The sequence below is a fragment of the Accipiter gentilis genome, chromosome 12 (assembly GCF_929443795.1).
Source record: "Accipiter gentilis chromosome 12, bAccGen1.1, whole genome shotgun sequence".
Classification (NCBI taxonomy): domain Eukaryota; kingdom Metazoa; phylum Chordata; class Aves; order Accipitriformes; family Accipitridae; genus Astur; species Astur gentilis.
In genome coordinates this window covers 15,590,846-15,607,996 of record NC_064891.1, presented here as the reverse complement: position 1 = coordinate 15,607,996, position 17,151 = coordinate 15,590,846, and the positions used below count along the sequence as shown (strand labels likewise).

Sequence of the window (17,151 nt, the reverse complement as noted above, 5' to 3'; positions counted from 1 at the left end):
TCAAAAACAACAAAAGCTATAACATATGTAATTGGAAACTTGGCAATATTCTTTCATATGTGTTTATTCAGGGCTTACTAAGCTCTTTATGGGAAACCATGATATGCAAGTATTACTACTTCATTTACTCTTCAGATCAAATCCATACGAAAGAATTAGCAGTGCATTAATTTCAGAATTTGGAAAACTCTGAGGGTTTTTTTTCCACAGGTAGCCCAGAAAGTCTGACTTTCCTTTTACTCCTCTAATCGTATTGCTGTAATTACTCCAGACACTCGCAATTATATACATTAGCAATACCTGGGTTGCCCAATCATGGATCAGGATCTGTGACAGCTGGCTGTCAATTAGATCAAAAATAAGATTTGTTCACAACAAAAGAACCACACATAAAGAACAGTGGAAGCCACACAGTAATGCTAAGAGACTTTTGGGGTCCTGTTATCAGCCATAGGTTTATAGATCATAACTTTTATACTTTACAAGGGCAGATTTTTTTTGCCTTGGCAAACCAAAGACAAGCGAGGAAGAACCACTGGAAGCAGTCATAGTGGAGAAACTGTTTTTTCTGGCATTTCTCTGGCAGGTAAAGCTAACAGCGGAGTAACAAAATTTGGCTGAAGTTGAAACTAGTCTGCCCCAAGACAGGAAGACATTTGCTTGTCATATTTGAGTTAGCAGATCATGAGTGCCTCTGCGATCCAATGATGGTGTTCTGGCATTCAAGGTGCCTGCGGCTGCACTGGGACCTTAACTTCCTTGGCACTTCGTATCTGGGCTTCTCTGAGGTGTACACTAACAAGTGGGCAACCAGCCAGCCAGTGTTTCTCCAGTTTGGAACCTACACGTTTTCAGTGGTTTCTATCTGCTAGGTTTGGAAATGTTCTAATCCAAGTATACTTGGTATGTTTAGTATTTGTGTTATACTATTTCTGATGTATTTGTCTATTTTCTAGTGTTCAAATTCTTTCAAGTAAAATTCTTCTAAACTCAGTCTTTAAAACTATTTCACTTCCCTAGGGCAGGTTCCTGGAACTCCTCTTGGCTTCCAGCTCTTACCTAGAGATCAAAAAGAGCCACCATTTTGCTGTGCTAGATCCAAGGCTCACAGGAGTAAATCAAAGTATGCTAGCCAAGACCAGGTAGCAATATAATCTCTTAGGAAGGCATCCAGAACAGACAAATGAAGTCTAGAATTCTTACGGTAGCCACACCAATTTCTGAAAGTATTCCTTCCAGAATATAGCAGAACACTACATTGATGCAGTGGAACACCATGTGCTTTCAAAGAAATGTCTAGAATTATTTAGCCAGTCTGTATGAATTTAGAGATAAGATCTTGGTAGGAAGATGTGTAAAAGTACTTCACATCTCTCACTACTTGTTTTTGTTTTCTGAACCCATCTTTAAAATACAAAGGAAGTTAAGACAACATAGTAAGATGTTGTAGAAAATCTAAATTAAACTTGTGAGGGAAGGAAGTTCGGAGGCAAGAGTGCAACTCCATCTTCTTCTGACCTGCACCATAGCTGTGCCCAGACAAACCAAATACATTATAACCCTGTGATAAAAACTGTTGTTAACCACAATCAAGCAGTGACTTGTTGAGATAAAAGGACTTTCTTAATAGTGTTTACTTAGACATATATTAAATAGTCTGCTTGGTTAAGAGGAACAGTAGTAGTAGCATTATAATTGCAGGTCTTTAACTGGCAAAATCTTCATCTTGTTTCCCCGCAGAGGTAGTCATTACTGAACTGTCTCAGAGGGTAGAAGATTAAACCTAATCATTAGACAGGCTGTTGAAAGCGCAGAGCTTTATGTAAATGCTAAGTACCATTAATGTTATTTTCCACTGAGTTAAGTCTCTTGCACTGTCTACCAGCTTTTGTGGAAACATCTGAGTTTTCCAACTTTTGTGACCGAGTTATGCAATTGTGAATTATTCTTAAGGCTCATGTTATTAGGCAGGGATGCTTCAGTACCACACGGTTACATGGAATAACGATGTTCCTTGTATCACATTCCAACCGTAGGGAGGGTGGCTTACATTCCCTAGACCCAGTTACACACTTGTAGAGCGGGTCTTGAGCATCATCTGATGAGAGAGACAGTTTTGCTTGGGAACACATTCAAGAGGTCAGAGGAACAGAAGGGCTAAATTCTGCTCAGGTCTTTCTCTGCAGGTAAGTGTCGCCCTACGGAGATGATCTACATGCACCCACTCTCTCCTTGAAAATAGTAAAAGTTTTGTCTTTCTCCTCACGTAACTGAGCAAACTCACTCCTGGGCATGGGTTGTACTTAACAGGTTATACTAAAGCCATCTATGTGCTGCCACCGCTATGTTTCCCAGCGCAAGGAGTAATTCTAGCGGATTAGCCTACTGTTAGTAATCATCCCATTTTCTGATGGCAAAAAGTGGAAGGGTGTATTTACCCTAAGCAGTGGAGCGCACCAAGCAGTCCCTTGAGCTACCTCCAAAGGCTTCCCTCCACGACTGGCTGCTGCGTCACCTCAGGGGCACGCCTGCGTTCACCCAAGCGGACAGCAAAACCACCCCCGCACCGGCCCTCTCAGCAGACGTGTCGCTTACTCAGCAGCCGCCGAAAAGGCGCTGCGCGACGTGGCCGGACCGCGGTGGCCAACACCGCCGGCCTTCAACCCCTTTCCCCAGCGGCGGGAAGCACGCACGTCCTGCAACACCCACCCCCACCCCCTCGCGGATCTAACGTGCTGCCCCGCCGCCCTCAGAGGCTGCCAACCGGCGCCGTCGAGCCCCGCTGCCTTCAGCCCCCTCAGCCCTCTCGCACCCCGCCGCCTCCCGCCCGGGCTCTGCTTTCACTGCCGCGGGCGGCGGTGCCCGCTGGCTCCCGTGAGGGGAAGCGGGGCGGCGGTGCCCGCTCGCTCCCTCCCTCCCTCCCTCCCGTGAGGGGAAGCGGAGCGGCGGCTGAGGCGAGCCGCCCCGCACGAGACGCTCCCGCCAACGCCACCCGACCGCGCGGGGGAGCGCAGCGAGCCGACCGCGCAGGCGCGCCGGCCGCACCACCTCTCGCGAGCAGAGAAGCCGTTGAAGGGCCGGCGGGGCGTGCCCCGCACCCAATTCGCCCGCGGGGCGGTGCGAGCCCGCCGGGGGCGGGTACCGCCTGGGCCCGGCACCAATGGGAAGTGGGCGGGCGGGGCGGGACCGGCCGCCTGGCGTCTCGCCGGGCGCGAGCTAGGGGCGGAGCCGTTGGGCGGGCAGGCGCTGGCCTGGCAGTGATGGCGGACGATGGGGATGGGAAGCTAAGGACTGAGGGGAGCAGCGACGGCGGCCTAGGGGGAGCGGGGGAGCCGCCGGCCGGCGCGGCGGCGGCGGTGGTGGGCGGCGGCGAGATGCTGCTGAACGTGGGGTTGCTGGCGCTGGCGCTGCTGGCGGCCTACCGGCTGTACCTGCGTTGGGGGACGCGGAGCGGGCCGGGGGGCGCGGCCCGGCAGAACCAGGCCGCCGCTCTGCCGCGGATGAAGCGGCGGGATTTCTCCCTGGAGCAGCTGCGCGAGTTCGACGGGGCCCGCAACCCTCGTATCCTCCTGGCTGTCAACGGCAAAGTCTTCGACGTGACCAAAGGCAGCAAGTTCTACGGGCCCGGTGAGGGGACGGGGATGGGGACGGAGCGGGCGGGGGGGGGTCCCTCGGAGAAAGCCGCCCTTCCCGCCGTGCCGGGCGGGGGCCCCGCGCCGCCCCTCGGCTGCCGTTCGGGCGGCGCTGCCGGGAGGCGGGGGCGGTGCTGGGGCGGGGGGGGGCGAGACGGCTGAGGCGGGCGTGACCGGCCGCCGGGGGGGGAGGGGGGCTCCAGGCCTCCCTCCCCCCCCGGTCCTGGGGGGGCGGTGGGTTTCGGGGAGGCGTCGCTGCCTTCCAGGGCTGGTGGCTTCACTCGGGGCCCTGGATTTATCTCACGCGTGATAAGGCCGCCGGCTGCCCGTGGTGGTGTCAGATGGGAAGCAGCCCTGCAAACCGCGACCCGGCCCTGGTCGCGGTCGTCTGCAACCCCTTACTGGGTCTGCCTGCCTGCCTGGGGCCTAACGGTGGCCTTAAAGTAGGTGATGCGAAACGGGTCTGGGTTCTGTTCAGGTGCTCGTCAGGCATCCGTTTTTCCACTTGCCTGGATTTGGATGTGCAGTGTTTAATTATTTTTTATTTTTTTTTCTTCTTCTGTCTTTTCTAGTAGGTTTCCCAAGTGCAACTGAGCAATGCTTCCTTCGTTCTAGCTCTTACGGTTCAGGAAGGAAAAAAACCAGCTGGTTACTTATTTAGGTGCCAGTGCCATATTGAGTATGAATTTTAATCAGGATAGAGGCAAGCAGGGAGGGCTCGGGGACTGATATGTTGCTATCGTTGAGAAGAGTGCAGAAATCAACCTGATCTCTTCAGTAGAAAAACAGACAGCACAGGTTTTTTGAGTGGAAACGTATACTTCAAAGGTTCAGAAAAGTATGCTTCAAATGCAGTGTTATGTTTACATATTCACAGATTCGTAGATTGTGAAACTGCAGCATATTTTCTCGTAATAAACAGTGTTCTTTTTAATGAGGTGGATAAACTTACTAGTGAGCCCTGGGTTCACATCTAATGCCAAAGGAAATGAGGGTTATGACTGCTGATAATTTTCTTCCTTAAACAATGGTGGTTTGGAAAACTTGACCTAATCAAATTATGCAGGAGTTTTCATAGTAGGTATGGCAAGTGCCCTCATATGAGGGGTAGAGGAGAGAGAGGATACTTTCCCCCCACCCCCCAGGAAATAGTTCAAGTTAAGTAATGATTATTCTTGTTTTTTAATAATCTTAGGTTACAAAAAGAAAAATACAGAACTGGCATGTTACAATTCTTTGGTTCTTACTGGGGAAGTGACAAGCAGTTGTACAGTTGAACTGGCCCAGTGTTTTGTAACTCTGGTTACCCTCAAAGTTTGTGATACCAGCTCTGCTACCACTCGCAGAAGTTGAAACTGCCATAACTGAATCAAAATGCTTTTCTTACTGGGTACTGTAAAAGTTAACAATGGAATCTAAGCTACCATGCCATGCCTTATGTTGTTTATTGACCAGTAAAGCTGAGAAAATGCAGTCTGGTGTGCTGCAGCTTTCATGACGCTTAACCGGGCTAGTTCTTTTGTCTCTCTCACTTGAGGGGTTTTTAAACTGAGACCTATGTGCTGATATAAAATGCAGGTAGTACATATGCTACATGAAACTTAAAACACCAGTGAGTTGACGAATTGCTTCATGAATTATTCCATGAAATAATACTGAACCATAATCTAAACATTCACTTTAGCTCTTTTGTGTATCAAATGTCAATTAAGTTTAGACTCTCCACTGTAGATGTCATCACTGGTTCACATCGTCAACTTCTGGAGGTCTATTACTGTGAGGAAGCCGAAGCTTTATGTTCTAGGACATAAGTCTGCTTTTTTGATAACTGGCAGCAGCTGGTTTCCCTAAAGCAGTGCTTCTAGCTTTTTGTGGAGAGGGACAAAGGCTGCTTTTTTTTTTTTTTTTTTCCTTTCCCCTCCCTGTAGTGAAAGATTGCCTTTTATAACAGAACTGACATCATCTTTGTCTCTCAGATCTCTGTTGCTTGGGTCCATGCACATTAGTAGGATAGTGGTGCTCAACCTGCACATCATCAGCTGTGTGTGTTTTCTGCCAGATGTGCTGATTTTTGAATCATGCTGACGTGGTTTCCCTGTATGGATGCATGTTGGGGAATATTTTCTTGCAACTGTTTTGTGGCTGAAAAGAAAAAAAGGTAGTAGGTGGTTTGCAGGCCTTAAAAGATCTGAGAAGAGTTAGGTGGAAAAGTCTTCTACACCTGGTTGAGACTTTTTCAGAAAGACTTCTGAATAGCCAGATGTCCACAGCAGTTCTCTTGGTAATTTTACACCTGATAGCTGGAGTATAGCAAGAGAAGTGCAAAGCATACCAACAAAGCCACGGCCAAATTTTGTCTAACAGAAGAAACAGTTGAGGGCACTGGCTTTGCTGAAATTGCAGGCTCTGACTGTGAGCCTTTTGTACTTTGTTGAGGTACTGATGTGAAGTAGTGCTTCAGCTTTGAAGGCAGCAGAAAGCATTGGCTGAGGGCTCACTATCAAATCTTAAGGATGTCTTGACTGCTAGGTTAACGTTGAATAACGTGGCTGTCTCAGAAGGCTCCTGATGTCTTGAAATTAAGGTCTGTTCTTTTTTTTTCCTTCAGTGTTGTTTGGATGCAAAGGTGTTCCTTATTTCTCTACTTACAGCAGAAGGCTAAAAACGCACAGAATTGTCATCTAGTCCGGATTGTTGTCCAGCAGTTGAGATTCCATTAAAATTCCCACAAGCTTCTGATCTTATTAGAAGCTCTCCTGTTTCTAAGTTTCCATCCACTGAATCCTGTTACGCTTTGGTCTGTTTCAGTGAAGAGCCCTTTACATACATACAATTAAGATATTTTTAAAAATTGATAGACTGTTGAAGTCATCCTTTCAAACAGCCATGACTGAAAACTTCACTGTCTTGAATATTTAATGGAAATGTTTTCCAAATTTTTCGGGTTTTCTCATGTTGTCTTCTTTAAGCCTTCCACAAGTTATCTCATTGGTATCCTATTAGTCTTTGGAATGTCTAATGCATTTTAGCTAAGAGCAAGAAGAGGTTATATCACACGTTTAACTGTCTGTGCCTCCAAAACATCACTTTGCTTACACTGAACTTGTAATTTAAAACTTCACGTGCCACTTTCTTTTCCAAAATGCTGCTTCCTGGGATAGTCCTCTCTCTGGCAAGTATACGCTTAGTTTCAACACTTCACTTTTAGGTGTATTAAATACCACCTCTGTTTGTGCCAAATGAGTCTGTGTCCTAGAATGCTTTGCTTGGTTATTAACTTTAATTAATTACCTCTTCCATTATCACCCACAAACTGTAAAAGAAATAAAGTAAACAATTAGCGGCTCACTATTAAAAATGTCATGTAACCAGAATTTTGAAGAAGCTGTTTTGGGGTGATTTCCCCATCTGTAATCACATCTCATGACTTAGAGTCTAATGATTAATACCTTTAGTGTGTGCTGTGTTGGTTTTATAGCCTTATAGTGAGAGACAGTTTTTACTGCTTAATTTATCGCAACATTTAATTTCATGTTTGTTTCCTGGTAGTATATTGGTCAATAGAAGGGCATAGGAAGAGTTGAAGTATTGTTAGCAAATTTTAATATTTAACATTTAAATTGGCATGCCAAGATAATGCTTTTAACAGGTTTTGATTAATTTATGAAATACTTCGTGCAGTTCTGAAAAATAACAGCTTGGAGCATGACAAAGCAAGATTATATGGAATCCAGTGTATACAACTGTTCCACGTCACTTCTTGGTTCTTAATGTTTCATGATTTAAAAAAAATCAATTTCCTGACTTTCCTTCGCCGCAGTGCATTGTCACTGTCAACTAATTTCTCATCCCACTCTTGTCTGGCAAAATGTCATGAAGATTTCTGCTTTTCAGTTTGCCAAGAGTAGTAGATCAGGTAGTAGTAGTTCCTTCCACAAAAGTTTCCATCATAGTTCATTTTTCATGAGGGGAAAATTACCTTTATTTCATGTTGCAAATCCAGTTAAGAACCATGATTTCTGATGTTAAATAATTTGAAAAATTCTGTAGTAAACAGCTGCCATTTTTTCCCCATCATTTGTGTAAAAATAATGTGATGCTGTCAGACTTCCTCTGAAATTGAGTGCTGTAAACTTCATTGTGTCTCTCTTTAAAAGATGGCAGTGATGCTTTTCAATACATCCTTTACAAGGGTCTATGGTTAGAGTGAAATGTTGCAGGAGGGACATCATATATGTTGTGTCTTGAGAATTCTGTTACAGGTGGCCTTATCTTAAGAACACAACAGGCTGAGGGTTTACAGATAAGTACAGATGACAAGACTGAGGGAAAAGGAGGGCTTCCTGTAAGGTGTTTATCTTCTCTGTGTTTTTGATGTTTGTCAGCAATTTGGTGTCTGTGTAATGGAGGTGTATCTCGCCCTGGGACTCAGCTTTTCAAAGAAACAGCGTTTCTGGATAAAGAAGCTAAGTTCCTACCAGAAGTAGTAGAACTAAAAAGGTGTTTGGGTGAGGGATTGTTTCCCTACTTCCAATTAAAGGGAGTAGTGCCCTTGCCACGAGGATGAAGGGGTTGTTCTAAGCCCTCAGTCCATGTTCACAGAGAGCAGGGCCAGTGAAGTCATTCTGTGCAGGAAGATGCAACACTCTGTCTCCTCCTCTGCTTCTGCTTTGTGTGTCTGTCAGCTCTGTCTTTGTCTTTTTTTCTTTTCTTCTTCCTTTTTTAATAACCTGAATATATTCCTTAAAACTTGAACAACTGTGTCTTGATAAAAGGTCTGTGTAAATCCCTAGTTCCTAATTAAACCATTCAGGCTCAGTCACCTGAGGCTTGATGGGCCTGATCAAGCAGGTATGCTCAAAGCAAGATATATTAGGATGTGACAGTGGCATCATTGTTAATGACATACAGATGTTAAATCCAGTACATAGCAGTGTAGCTCTCTTTCATTTAATCAAAAAACCTGGCCAGCGTTGCTTGCCTTATTATGAAATAAACTAGTGGCCAGAGCATTTCTGACTAAAGCAAGATGTGGGATCTAGGTCCTCCTCAAGTATGGAGCTGTCTTCCAGGAATCTCCTGACTACCGAACTACAGGCTCTCCTAGCAGCGCTCATTGTCTGTCCCTTTAGTTGAAATTGGGTCATTGATTCTTGCATTTTTTTTTTCACAGAGTTAAAAAGGAAGCAAGCAAAAGAGAGTGCGAGGCCCTCTGGGCTTGTGCCTAAGAAGTCGGGTTTAGACCCCTCTTTCTAAGCAGTTCCCATCTTAGCATGTAGACTTTGTGGATTGTTCTCCTAAGAATGCTTACTTTCCATGCAAGTTGTAACTTAAAAATGACCCACATCTTCCCTTTCGTGCAAATCTGGAGCAGTAAAGTTGACATTATGTCACCTTGAATTCCCAGTGATAAATGTTATTAGAAAGCTTCTGCTTTCAAGCTACATCTCAAAGTGGCTTTGTCTAATTTGTAGCTTTTTCATTCCCTCATAAAAGATGCAGCACTGAACAAACGTGTCAGGATTCAGATGGAAAATTTTAAACAGACAGTGGAGATTTTGCTTTGATTTGGAGTGGAAAAGGTAGACAAAGTGGTAGAATAGTGCAGCTGTCAATAATTTTGTGGTCTGTCTCCCTTTGTTCCTTTAACTTACATTAAAGGAGAGATGAGTCTTTATTCTCACCTGCAGTTTAAGAAATGTTGTCCATGAATTTCTAAGCTTCAGACAAAACTGGGGTTTATTTCCAGTGGCTGCACAGAGCCCACAGATGCAAAGAACATCTGGTATGCTTTGGGTATTTGGTGATTGCTTGGAAGTGTTTTTTGACTACTTGAAGAAACCAAAGCTGGTTTAAAACTGAACCTTGTTAACCTGTGTGGCTTCTTCAGAGAACTTGTATGGGCCTTGCGAGAATGCATACAATTCATAGATTACAAATCACTTCATTAGATAAAAAGTCCACATGTGGCTATCTGTGGCGCAGTCCCTGTGCTGACAGTTGGAGCAGTCCAAAGTTCAGCGTACGCCTTCGTTACTAGTCTTGGAGCAATACTCTGGGATGTTCTGCAAAGCTAGTATAGAACTGAAATGGTCAGATTAGCCTCACTGATAAACCCAAGAATATCTACTCAAAAGTTGAACACCAGCATAGGTTTTGCTGGGGGAACTATTGGCCAAACTGGCTGAAAATTGAAACATGCTGTTCCAAGATACAGTTTAGCCTGTTTTGGAGCAAGTGACTAGAAGCAGTGCTTCCACCTAAAAGCTTGAGCTTGGACAGCTTCATATCCTAACTTTTTAAATACAGTGATTTAATGTTAAATTTATTTTTCTTTGCCTGCTGTTGTTTTAGAGTGTCTACAAAGAGAAATGATATCTTCATTTGAGAACCAAAACAGGGCCAGGAGATGCAGTAATCCCGAGTGCAGGAATTGGAAAGGTATTTTTACTGGCTGAAGAGACTTTGATCTTGCCAGTTCTCAAGCTACCCAGTTCATTTGTGAGTAAAGATGAATGTCAGGCTGGAACAAGATGTCAAATTCATCAAGGCTCCCAGATTTTTAACTGGTTTCTGAAAGAAAGTGAGGATCTGCAGGTGGTGGTTAGCAACATTTTGCATGCATTGTAGCTTAGAGAAAGGCATGCTTTATACAAGCTAGAGTTGTGAGGTAAATGAGGACTTTATATGGGGGAAAAAGGCATTGTGTAAATGTGGTATAGATGTGGAGATACGCAGGCAAATATGTAGTCTTGATAACTGTTTGGTCTCAGCGCTAAAAGAAACAAAGGTTCTGAAACAAAGTGTTCTAATACGTGAAAGCAATGATGGGAAGAAAAGTATTCTCCAACGAACAAAGTTTTCCTTCATGTAAGGCTCGTCGCTTTGTGTAGCCACATAACGTAGCAGACCTGTTTTAACGGATTTTGACACCTCCCTGACTTTCCTTTTTTTGTTGCAAGATGCCAAATAGGAGTGGGAGGAGAATTTTTTAAAGAAATATTTGACTATGAAATAGCTCATGTGGGGGTACTGCAAAAGAAAACCACTGAAATTTTGTGGCAGGGTCTTGAAAAATCAGTTTGGTATACATAGCTGTGCTAATAGCATCTCTTTTTGCAATCTCTTCAGTATGTATACCATGTCATGGTGCAATCAATTATTTAGAATGGGAGCCAGTCTAGGTAGGCAGACAAAAGGAAAGAAAAGAAGGACTATGGGTAGGGCTTGCAGAGTAGATTGCATCTGGTCATGAAACAACTTGGTGGGAGTATGTCTAGGATTGCACTAATGTCTCTACCTCAGGATCATGTTCTTGAAGTATATTTTCTCCCCAGGGCTCTCTATGCTGGCACCTTCCCAGACGCTTCTCGAAGTGCAATGAAATCTGATAGGCAAAATACCTTTTTAAGAATTTCACCAGTATTTATATAAAAGTGAATAATAGACTAGGGCTTATAGCAAAACCCCAGTCCGGTATATTCTATATTAATATAAAAATACTGTACTTAATCTCTGTGTAAAAGTATCTGAATGGAATCTTTAAATCTTGATGTAGATTGCTCATACTGAGATCTCCGAACTTCTGCTTTAGCAACCCTGCAACTAAGGTGAAGCTAGGCTTGTGCTTTTTTTTTTTTTTTTTTTTTTAAATAATCATAATTCAATATTTGCCTTTTAGTAAAGGATTAAAGAATGGGACACAGTTCTAAGTTACATTTGCAGAGCTGGAATTTGAGATGCTGTGAGATGCTGTCTACCAAGTCCAAAGGCTGGTTTTATTAGTTAGCATTCTGTTGAGTGCTTGAACTTGGCTTAACAGTTTTTCTGTGACTCCTGAATACTTCTGTAGTAAACATGCTGTAATGTTAACATTTAAATTCAATTTTGGAAAAGAAAAAAATATTGGTATAATAGCATCTGACATTACAATATATTTGCAGAAACTTGCATCCATTAATCTTAATGCAAACTGATGTATGCTAAAAGCATTCATGCTTTCAACTAAGTATATTACTGAGATGGAAGGGTGTTCAGGGCTTGATCTGATAAATATAATGTAATTCTCTTTTTAATAGAAATAACTGGAATCAAGCTGGTAGACCAAGAGGTGGCATCTTAGCAGGTGCTGTAAAACTCCATAAACCACTACATGCAGGGCAGAAGGGAAGGATAACAGTATGCTTCTCTAACTCTGGTTAGCCAGATTTTTTAAAATGCATTATGCAAGTAGCCAGTAGGGTTTATGGAAATAGTTGTTTTCAACTTCAGAGAAAGGAAAAGCTGGGGACAAAATACTGTTGGTGGAGAGGTTAAGTAGCAATTTATAATTGCTCTTAAGGATTTCCTGATCGCGTATGGTCTTTGTTAAGAGTTGCTTATAGCTCCTGTGTTCTTCATTCAGAACATCAAAAACTAGATCACTTGAAGGGTAGCTATTTTGGAGTGAAGCAAGACTTTTTGTTTGAAGAAGCTCTATGTTATGTTGCAAATGATGACCTCTTACCCTGTTTTATGGGAAGTAACTGAGCATGCAAAATGGATAAATAACTTGGTATAGCATTGATTTCAGTCTCTGAATCCTGTTTTTCAAATAAACATCTAATTCAGGATGCAAATAGGAAAGATAGAGTTCACAAGCCCTCTTGACTCTGTTTCTCCTAAGTAGCACAAATGTAGTCCCTGATCCCAGAGGTGGTTACTGTGAATGTTGTTCCTGAAAGGACGAGCATGAAGATGCTGTTAATCATTGTGGTTGTCTCTTACGGCCGGATTTGTACAGTGCAAGCTTCCAGTTGATAGTTCTTTCTCTGATGTGTACTTCTTGTGAAACTTTCCTTTTAAATCAGTTGGTTTATTTCCAGAGAGACAAGGGAATTGTCTTTGGCACACAAGACACCCTTCTGTTCTCAGGTTTGACTGTAAGCAACTTACAATGCCAAGCACTCTGGGGTGGAGAGACGACACCAGTTCTGGTGAGGACGTAGTTTCTTCTAATCCATATGGTACTTGGGTTTCCTGCCTCAGGAGTTCTTCTTGCAGCATTCAGCCTCTGTCTCAACCCTGAAGTCAATGCCCGCCAAGAGCAGATAGGTGTGGTGGCTGGAGCAAGCGGCCTGGGAGGAAACCAGCCTCTCTGAATGATTTCCTGTGGCTCGTCCTGGTGCAGAAGAGGTCTGAGGTGCTACAGCAGGCAATAGAGGGGGTGAAGGACAGTGTGTTGCCACTTGCTTGTGTTCATTCTTGCCCACGGGTGCTGCCTTTTCTTCAGGCTGACGGCCACTGTCGTCTTCCGAGAGGTAAGCCAGAGAAGGGTTCTGGCCTGTTTATCTTCAAGTAGTGACCTCTCTTTACAATGCCTTGGGCATTTCCCTGTTGCTTAGCTGCTGCAGTTAGTGCAGAAAATATTAAATTGGCTTTGTTTCGTTTTGTTTTATTTAAGCCGAATTAAGGTATTTGTTTTGAGGTCAAGAAAATTTAAGGTAACAATATGCTTGAAGTTCTTTAGATTCATTAAAATTTGGGAAAGCCAGTTACCAACCTTGTCCTGAAAGTTTTTGGTTTGCAGATCATCCAGTTCTCTTAGTAATAATATTTATTTGATAGTCATTGCTCAAAATTTTATTAGCGTATTTGTGGTGCTTTGTCAAAAAGCATGAAGGAAGTAGTTGCTTTACATTCCTAGCGTGAAGATTTGTGCAGTTTTCAAGAACAATACAGGATAGGTGTGTGGGTGATAAGCTGCCCAAAATAAATGAGGTTACTTCCACAGAAGTAAGAAATGCATGAAAAGATGAACTGTATGTCAAGTATGTAGAAAATTGTGGTGGTTCTGTAAGTGAAGTAAAATTATTAATTGGCACTCAAGTTCTATTTATTGCTAAAATTCAATGGATTTCTAAGTAAGATGTCTATATAATTTGCTTCTATTCATGCCTGACTTGTAAGTATTCTATGCTTTGCTTAATAGAAGTGTGTTTCTTTTGAATTCCAGCCTCCAGTCCCTTTGGAATTTACATCAACTGACTTGCATCAAATGACAGGGATTTTTCCAGATATCCCTTCAAAGCTATTTTCCTGGTTCTGCTTCTCACAGCAGACTTTATCTCCTAGCGATACTTAAGATTGAATTGCAGTGCTGTTGAATATTGGAACAGCCATGGCGTTGAAACTACTGCTGTTCCCATCACTGTGGAAGTTTAACGTTTGGCTTCGGCAGACTATTTACAGAACTGAGATTGATCACTATAAACAAAGACTTGAAAGTATCAATTTTGTCTTTTTGTTTTCAGAGGGTCCATATGGAATATTTGCTGGCAGAGATGCCTCCAGGGGACTAGCAACTTTCTGTCTAGATAAAGATGCACTCAGAGATGAATATGATGACCTATCGGACTTAAATGCTGTACAGATGGAAAGTGTAAGAGAGTGGGAAATGCAATTTAAAGGTAAATTCTCAAATTAGCAGCACACCTTTAGCTTAAGAAAATGCTTTTAATAAAAATGACTGATTTGGGCTTGGGGCAGCTTTTAAAGAGGTGTTGACAGTGACATGAATAATGCAATGTAACTTTCTTAGGAAAAGACCAGGGATTTCAGGCCTTTCTTCCACAGAGAGGATTCCACTACATCCCACTATAGCTTTGTCAACCTTTTAGCTTTATACAAGAAAGCTGTTCTCTTCTCAGCTCTTCAGCGCAGTATTTCACTCTCGAATCTCAGTGTAGCTTAGCTGATGGAATTCCTGCTTGCAGGTTGTTGGCTTTGGATGCCATGGAGTTATGATTAGGACTAAAGAGTTGTTTTGGCATGAAGGGTTGAACAAGTTTGTCTTGACATAATTTCTCAAAAGTTTGGAAGTATGCCTCTGGAGGGAGGGGGAGTAATTTTTGACATTAATTGAAATCAAAACAGGCTGAGGGAATTTGGGCCTGTTTTAATAGCAGCGTTTTCAGCCATTGTCTGATAAAGCTTGCCTGATTAGCTGGGGGAGAATTGAAACAAAGTACTACGAGTAGAGAAAGCAGTGAGGAGCAATGGTAGCAAGATTGTTTTAGGAGGCTAAGCTTGCTGATAAGTTGCCATCAATTTCAGTGATTTGGGTTCAGAACCGTAGTGTGTAGGAGAACAAGTGAATTTGCAGCAGTGCAGGCTAACTAGCAAATGCAGCTGTATTTGATTGTAATGGAATCGTAAATCTTTTTCAGAAAAATATGACTACGTAGGTAGACTCCTAAAACCAGGGGAAGAACCATCAGAATACACAGATGAGGAAGATACCAAGGATCACACTAAACAGGAATGAACTTTGTAAACAACCAAAGTCAGGGGCCTTCGGAACTGCAACCTCTTATTCCCCATCACAGAATGTCCTGCATCTTTGGGTACAGTTCATCTGCTGCGAAAAACATTCAACAGGTTTTGTACAAGGAAAATAATATACTCACAAATGAAGATTTGAATACTAGACATTATTTGTGCTGCCAAACTTTTTGTTGCAGTTTATTTGTAATGTCTGGTTAGGCTTCGTTAGTGAAGAGGGGCCAGGGACTTAAAGGCAAAAACGCTATTCCTTTTTATCAGTAAGCTGAAGCCTTCAAATAGTGTATATTACAAGCTCCCTAAAAGACGTGAGTCTTCAAGCTCAGTGGAAGGTTTGAATCTTGTTTCATGTGTGTCTTCTCCTTCAGCATTAGAGACAGACGTACTCATGTACATCAGTATCAGTAGGTTAGACTACTGAAACTGGTGTTAAAATGTGAATTTCCAATTTTGTTTTGTATGTGGGCGTTAGTAGCCCTGGCAGAATACTTCAGTTCTCTAAGAGAAGTCCATGTAGATTAGGATGGGGGTAAAATTCATCCTTTTCTCAAGGATTGGGTGAAACCATTTCCTCTACAACAACTATTATCTGAAGCCTGCCTCTCCCCCCTTTTCCCATCCTCTAAATCAAATCAAATATTAATTGTGCCTTATTTCGCTTACATAGACTTGAATTGTTTTAAGGGACAGCCCCGAAATTGTGGTTTCATAGTCACTACAAGCAGCATTGAGACTGAAGTTAGAATGTTCTGTTGACGGGAAAACCTTGATGTCATTCTGTGTATAGAATGTAAAAGAGGAATACTCAGTGTTACTGCCATATGTTAATACTACATATACTTAAATTAGCATTGTGATGGCCAAATGCATACTCCCATGCTTCTTTTTAAGTAATTACAAACACACAAAAAAGTCACCCTTCCTCCTGTTCCAGAAGCTGCCTAACTTTTGGGAGCATAGCCTTCACACCCCGTAGAGTGAAGGGGCGTGCGCGCGTGTGTATGTGTGTGTGTCTGTCTGAATGCAAGACTTGGGAGGGATTGTTTCTGCAGATATTGTAAATACGAGTACCATTTTAATAAAGCATGTACAATACCAAATGCGCTGTCAGACTTTATGTAGAAGCTGTTCAGGAGTATGATGGAATACAAAGTAAGGGGAAGAAGTCTCAGATATGAAACGTCCACCACTATTAATGCTGTTCCTTGTCCTCGTGGTGTTATTTTTCCTTTCAAGTCCCAGCTTTTGAAGAATCTTGAAGACTTACTCAGGTAAGCTCTATTTAAGAGAATAAACCTATCCCAATGCATTTATGGTGGAAAAGAAGTAAGCAACGTAAATGAAGGAGAAGCATTTTAGGGAATCATGTAATGTACAGTAAAAGGAATATGTCTCGTGGCACTAATAGGACAAGAACGCTGGAGATCTGTACGTGGGTATCACTCAACGTATTGTAGAAGTTTCACCGTCTGTTCTGCTAAATTCCTAACGGTAACACCATTAAGTTCATGACTTGCAGCTTTACGGCTTAACATCTGTACCTCTGTTTGCAGATTTCACCTGTGACAAGTCCACAGTAACAGATTTCTATATATACATTCTGTTGAACTGTAAACTGTGAAATTCCAGGGACTACTTCCTTTTTATTACTGTTTGACTGAAAGAGATTTATATTGATGTAAATTAAACAAATAAACAAAAATCCTCCATTGAATCATGTGCAACTCACGTGTCCTAGATGGCAGGTTGAATTCTTCTCCTTGTACATCCAAGTTTGGAATAATTTTATCACAGAAGAATAACAGAACTGGAGCCATTTCTCCACAGAAGTTAGGAGGTTACACTTGCAGGTTCTGGTACAGGCTGAACAATCCCATTAGGTGTGTGGCTGTTCAGCTACTGGCTCTAATTCAGTGAAGCACTGTTTTCTGCTTCGGTCACATCCTTGCAAGCTGAGCATTGGTGCGGTGTCCAGAGTTTGGTTTGCACGTTAGTACTGCAAGTGTCTGCTCATCATCCTACACTGCTGAAATGCTGGGCATGCTAGTGTAACTAACCACAGAAATAGATGTTTTGGATGGAACAGTACAAGCTACTAAGGGATAAAGAAAAGCTTTCATGTATAGGACAGGAGCTAGGAGTACTTAAGTGCCAGTTCTTTATCTGGATGCTTCACTAGGGAATTTTTTCTCTTTTA

The 17,151-nt window shown here is 42.7% G+C and overlaps 1 protein-coding gene across 1 annotated transcript; it reads left to right on the top strand.

The window, feature by feature from the left end:
* The first annotated feature begins 3,230 nt into the window (after positions 1 to 3,230).
* PGRMC2 (progesterone receptor membrane component 2) lies at positions 3,231 to 16,668 on the top strand. The gene is made up of 3 exons (XM_049815603.1): positions 3,231 to 3,627; positions 13,925 to 14,080; positions 14,840 to 16,668. Exons 1-3 carry the CDS (start codon positions 3,261 to 3,263, stop codon positions 14,935 to 14,937), a joined length of 621 nt encoding a protein of 206 aa, XP_049671560.1. The 5' UTR covers positions 3,231 to 3,260; the 3' UTR covers positions 14,938 to 16,668.
* Positions 16,669 to 17,151: the final 483 nt, after the last annotated feature.

Excerpts from the sequence above, each read along its gene's own strand:
- PGRMC2 (XM_049815603.1), top strand. The coding sequence starts at position 3,261 with ATGGCGGACGATGGGGATGGGAAGCTAAGGACTGAGGGGAGCAGCGAC. Across the intron at positions 3,628-13,924 it reads CAGCAAGTTCTACGGGCCCG|AGGGTCCATATGGAATATTT; the intron begins GTGAGGGGACGG and ends TTTTGTTTTCAG. Across the intron at positions 14,081-14,839 it reads GTGGGAAATGCAATTTAAAG|AAAAATATGACTACGTAGGT; the intron begins GTAAATTCTCAA and ends AATCTTTTTCAG.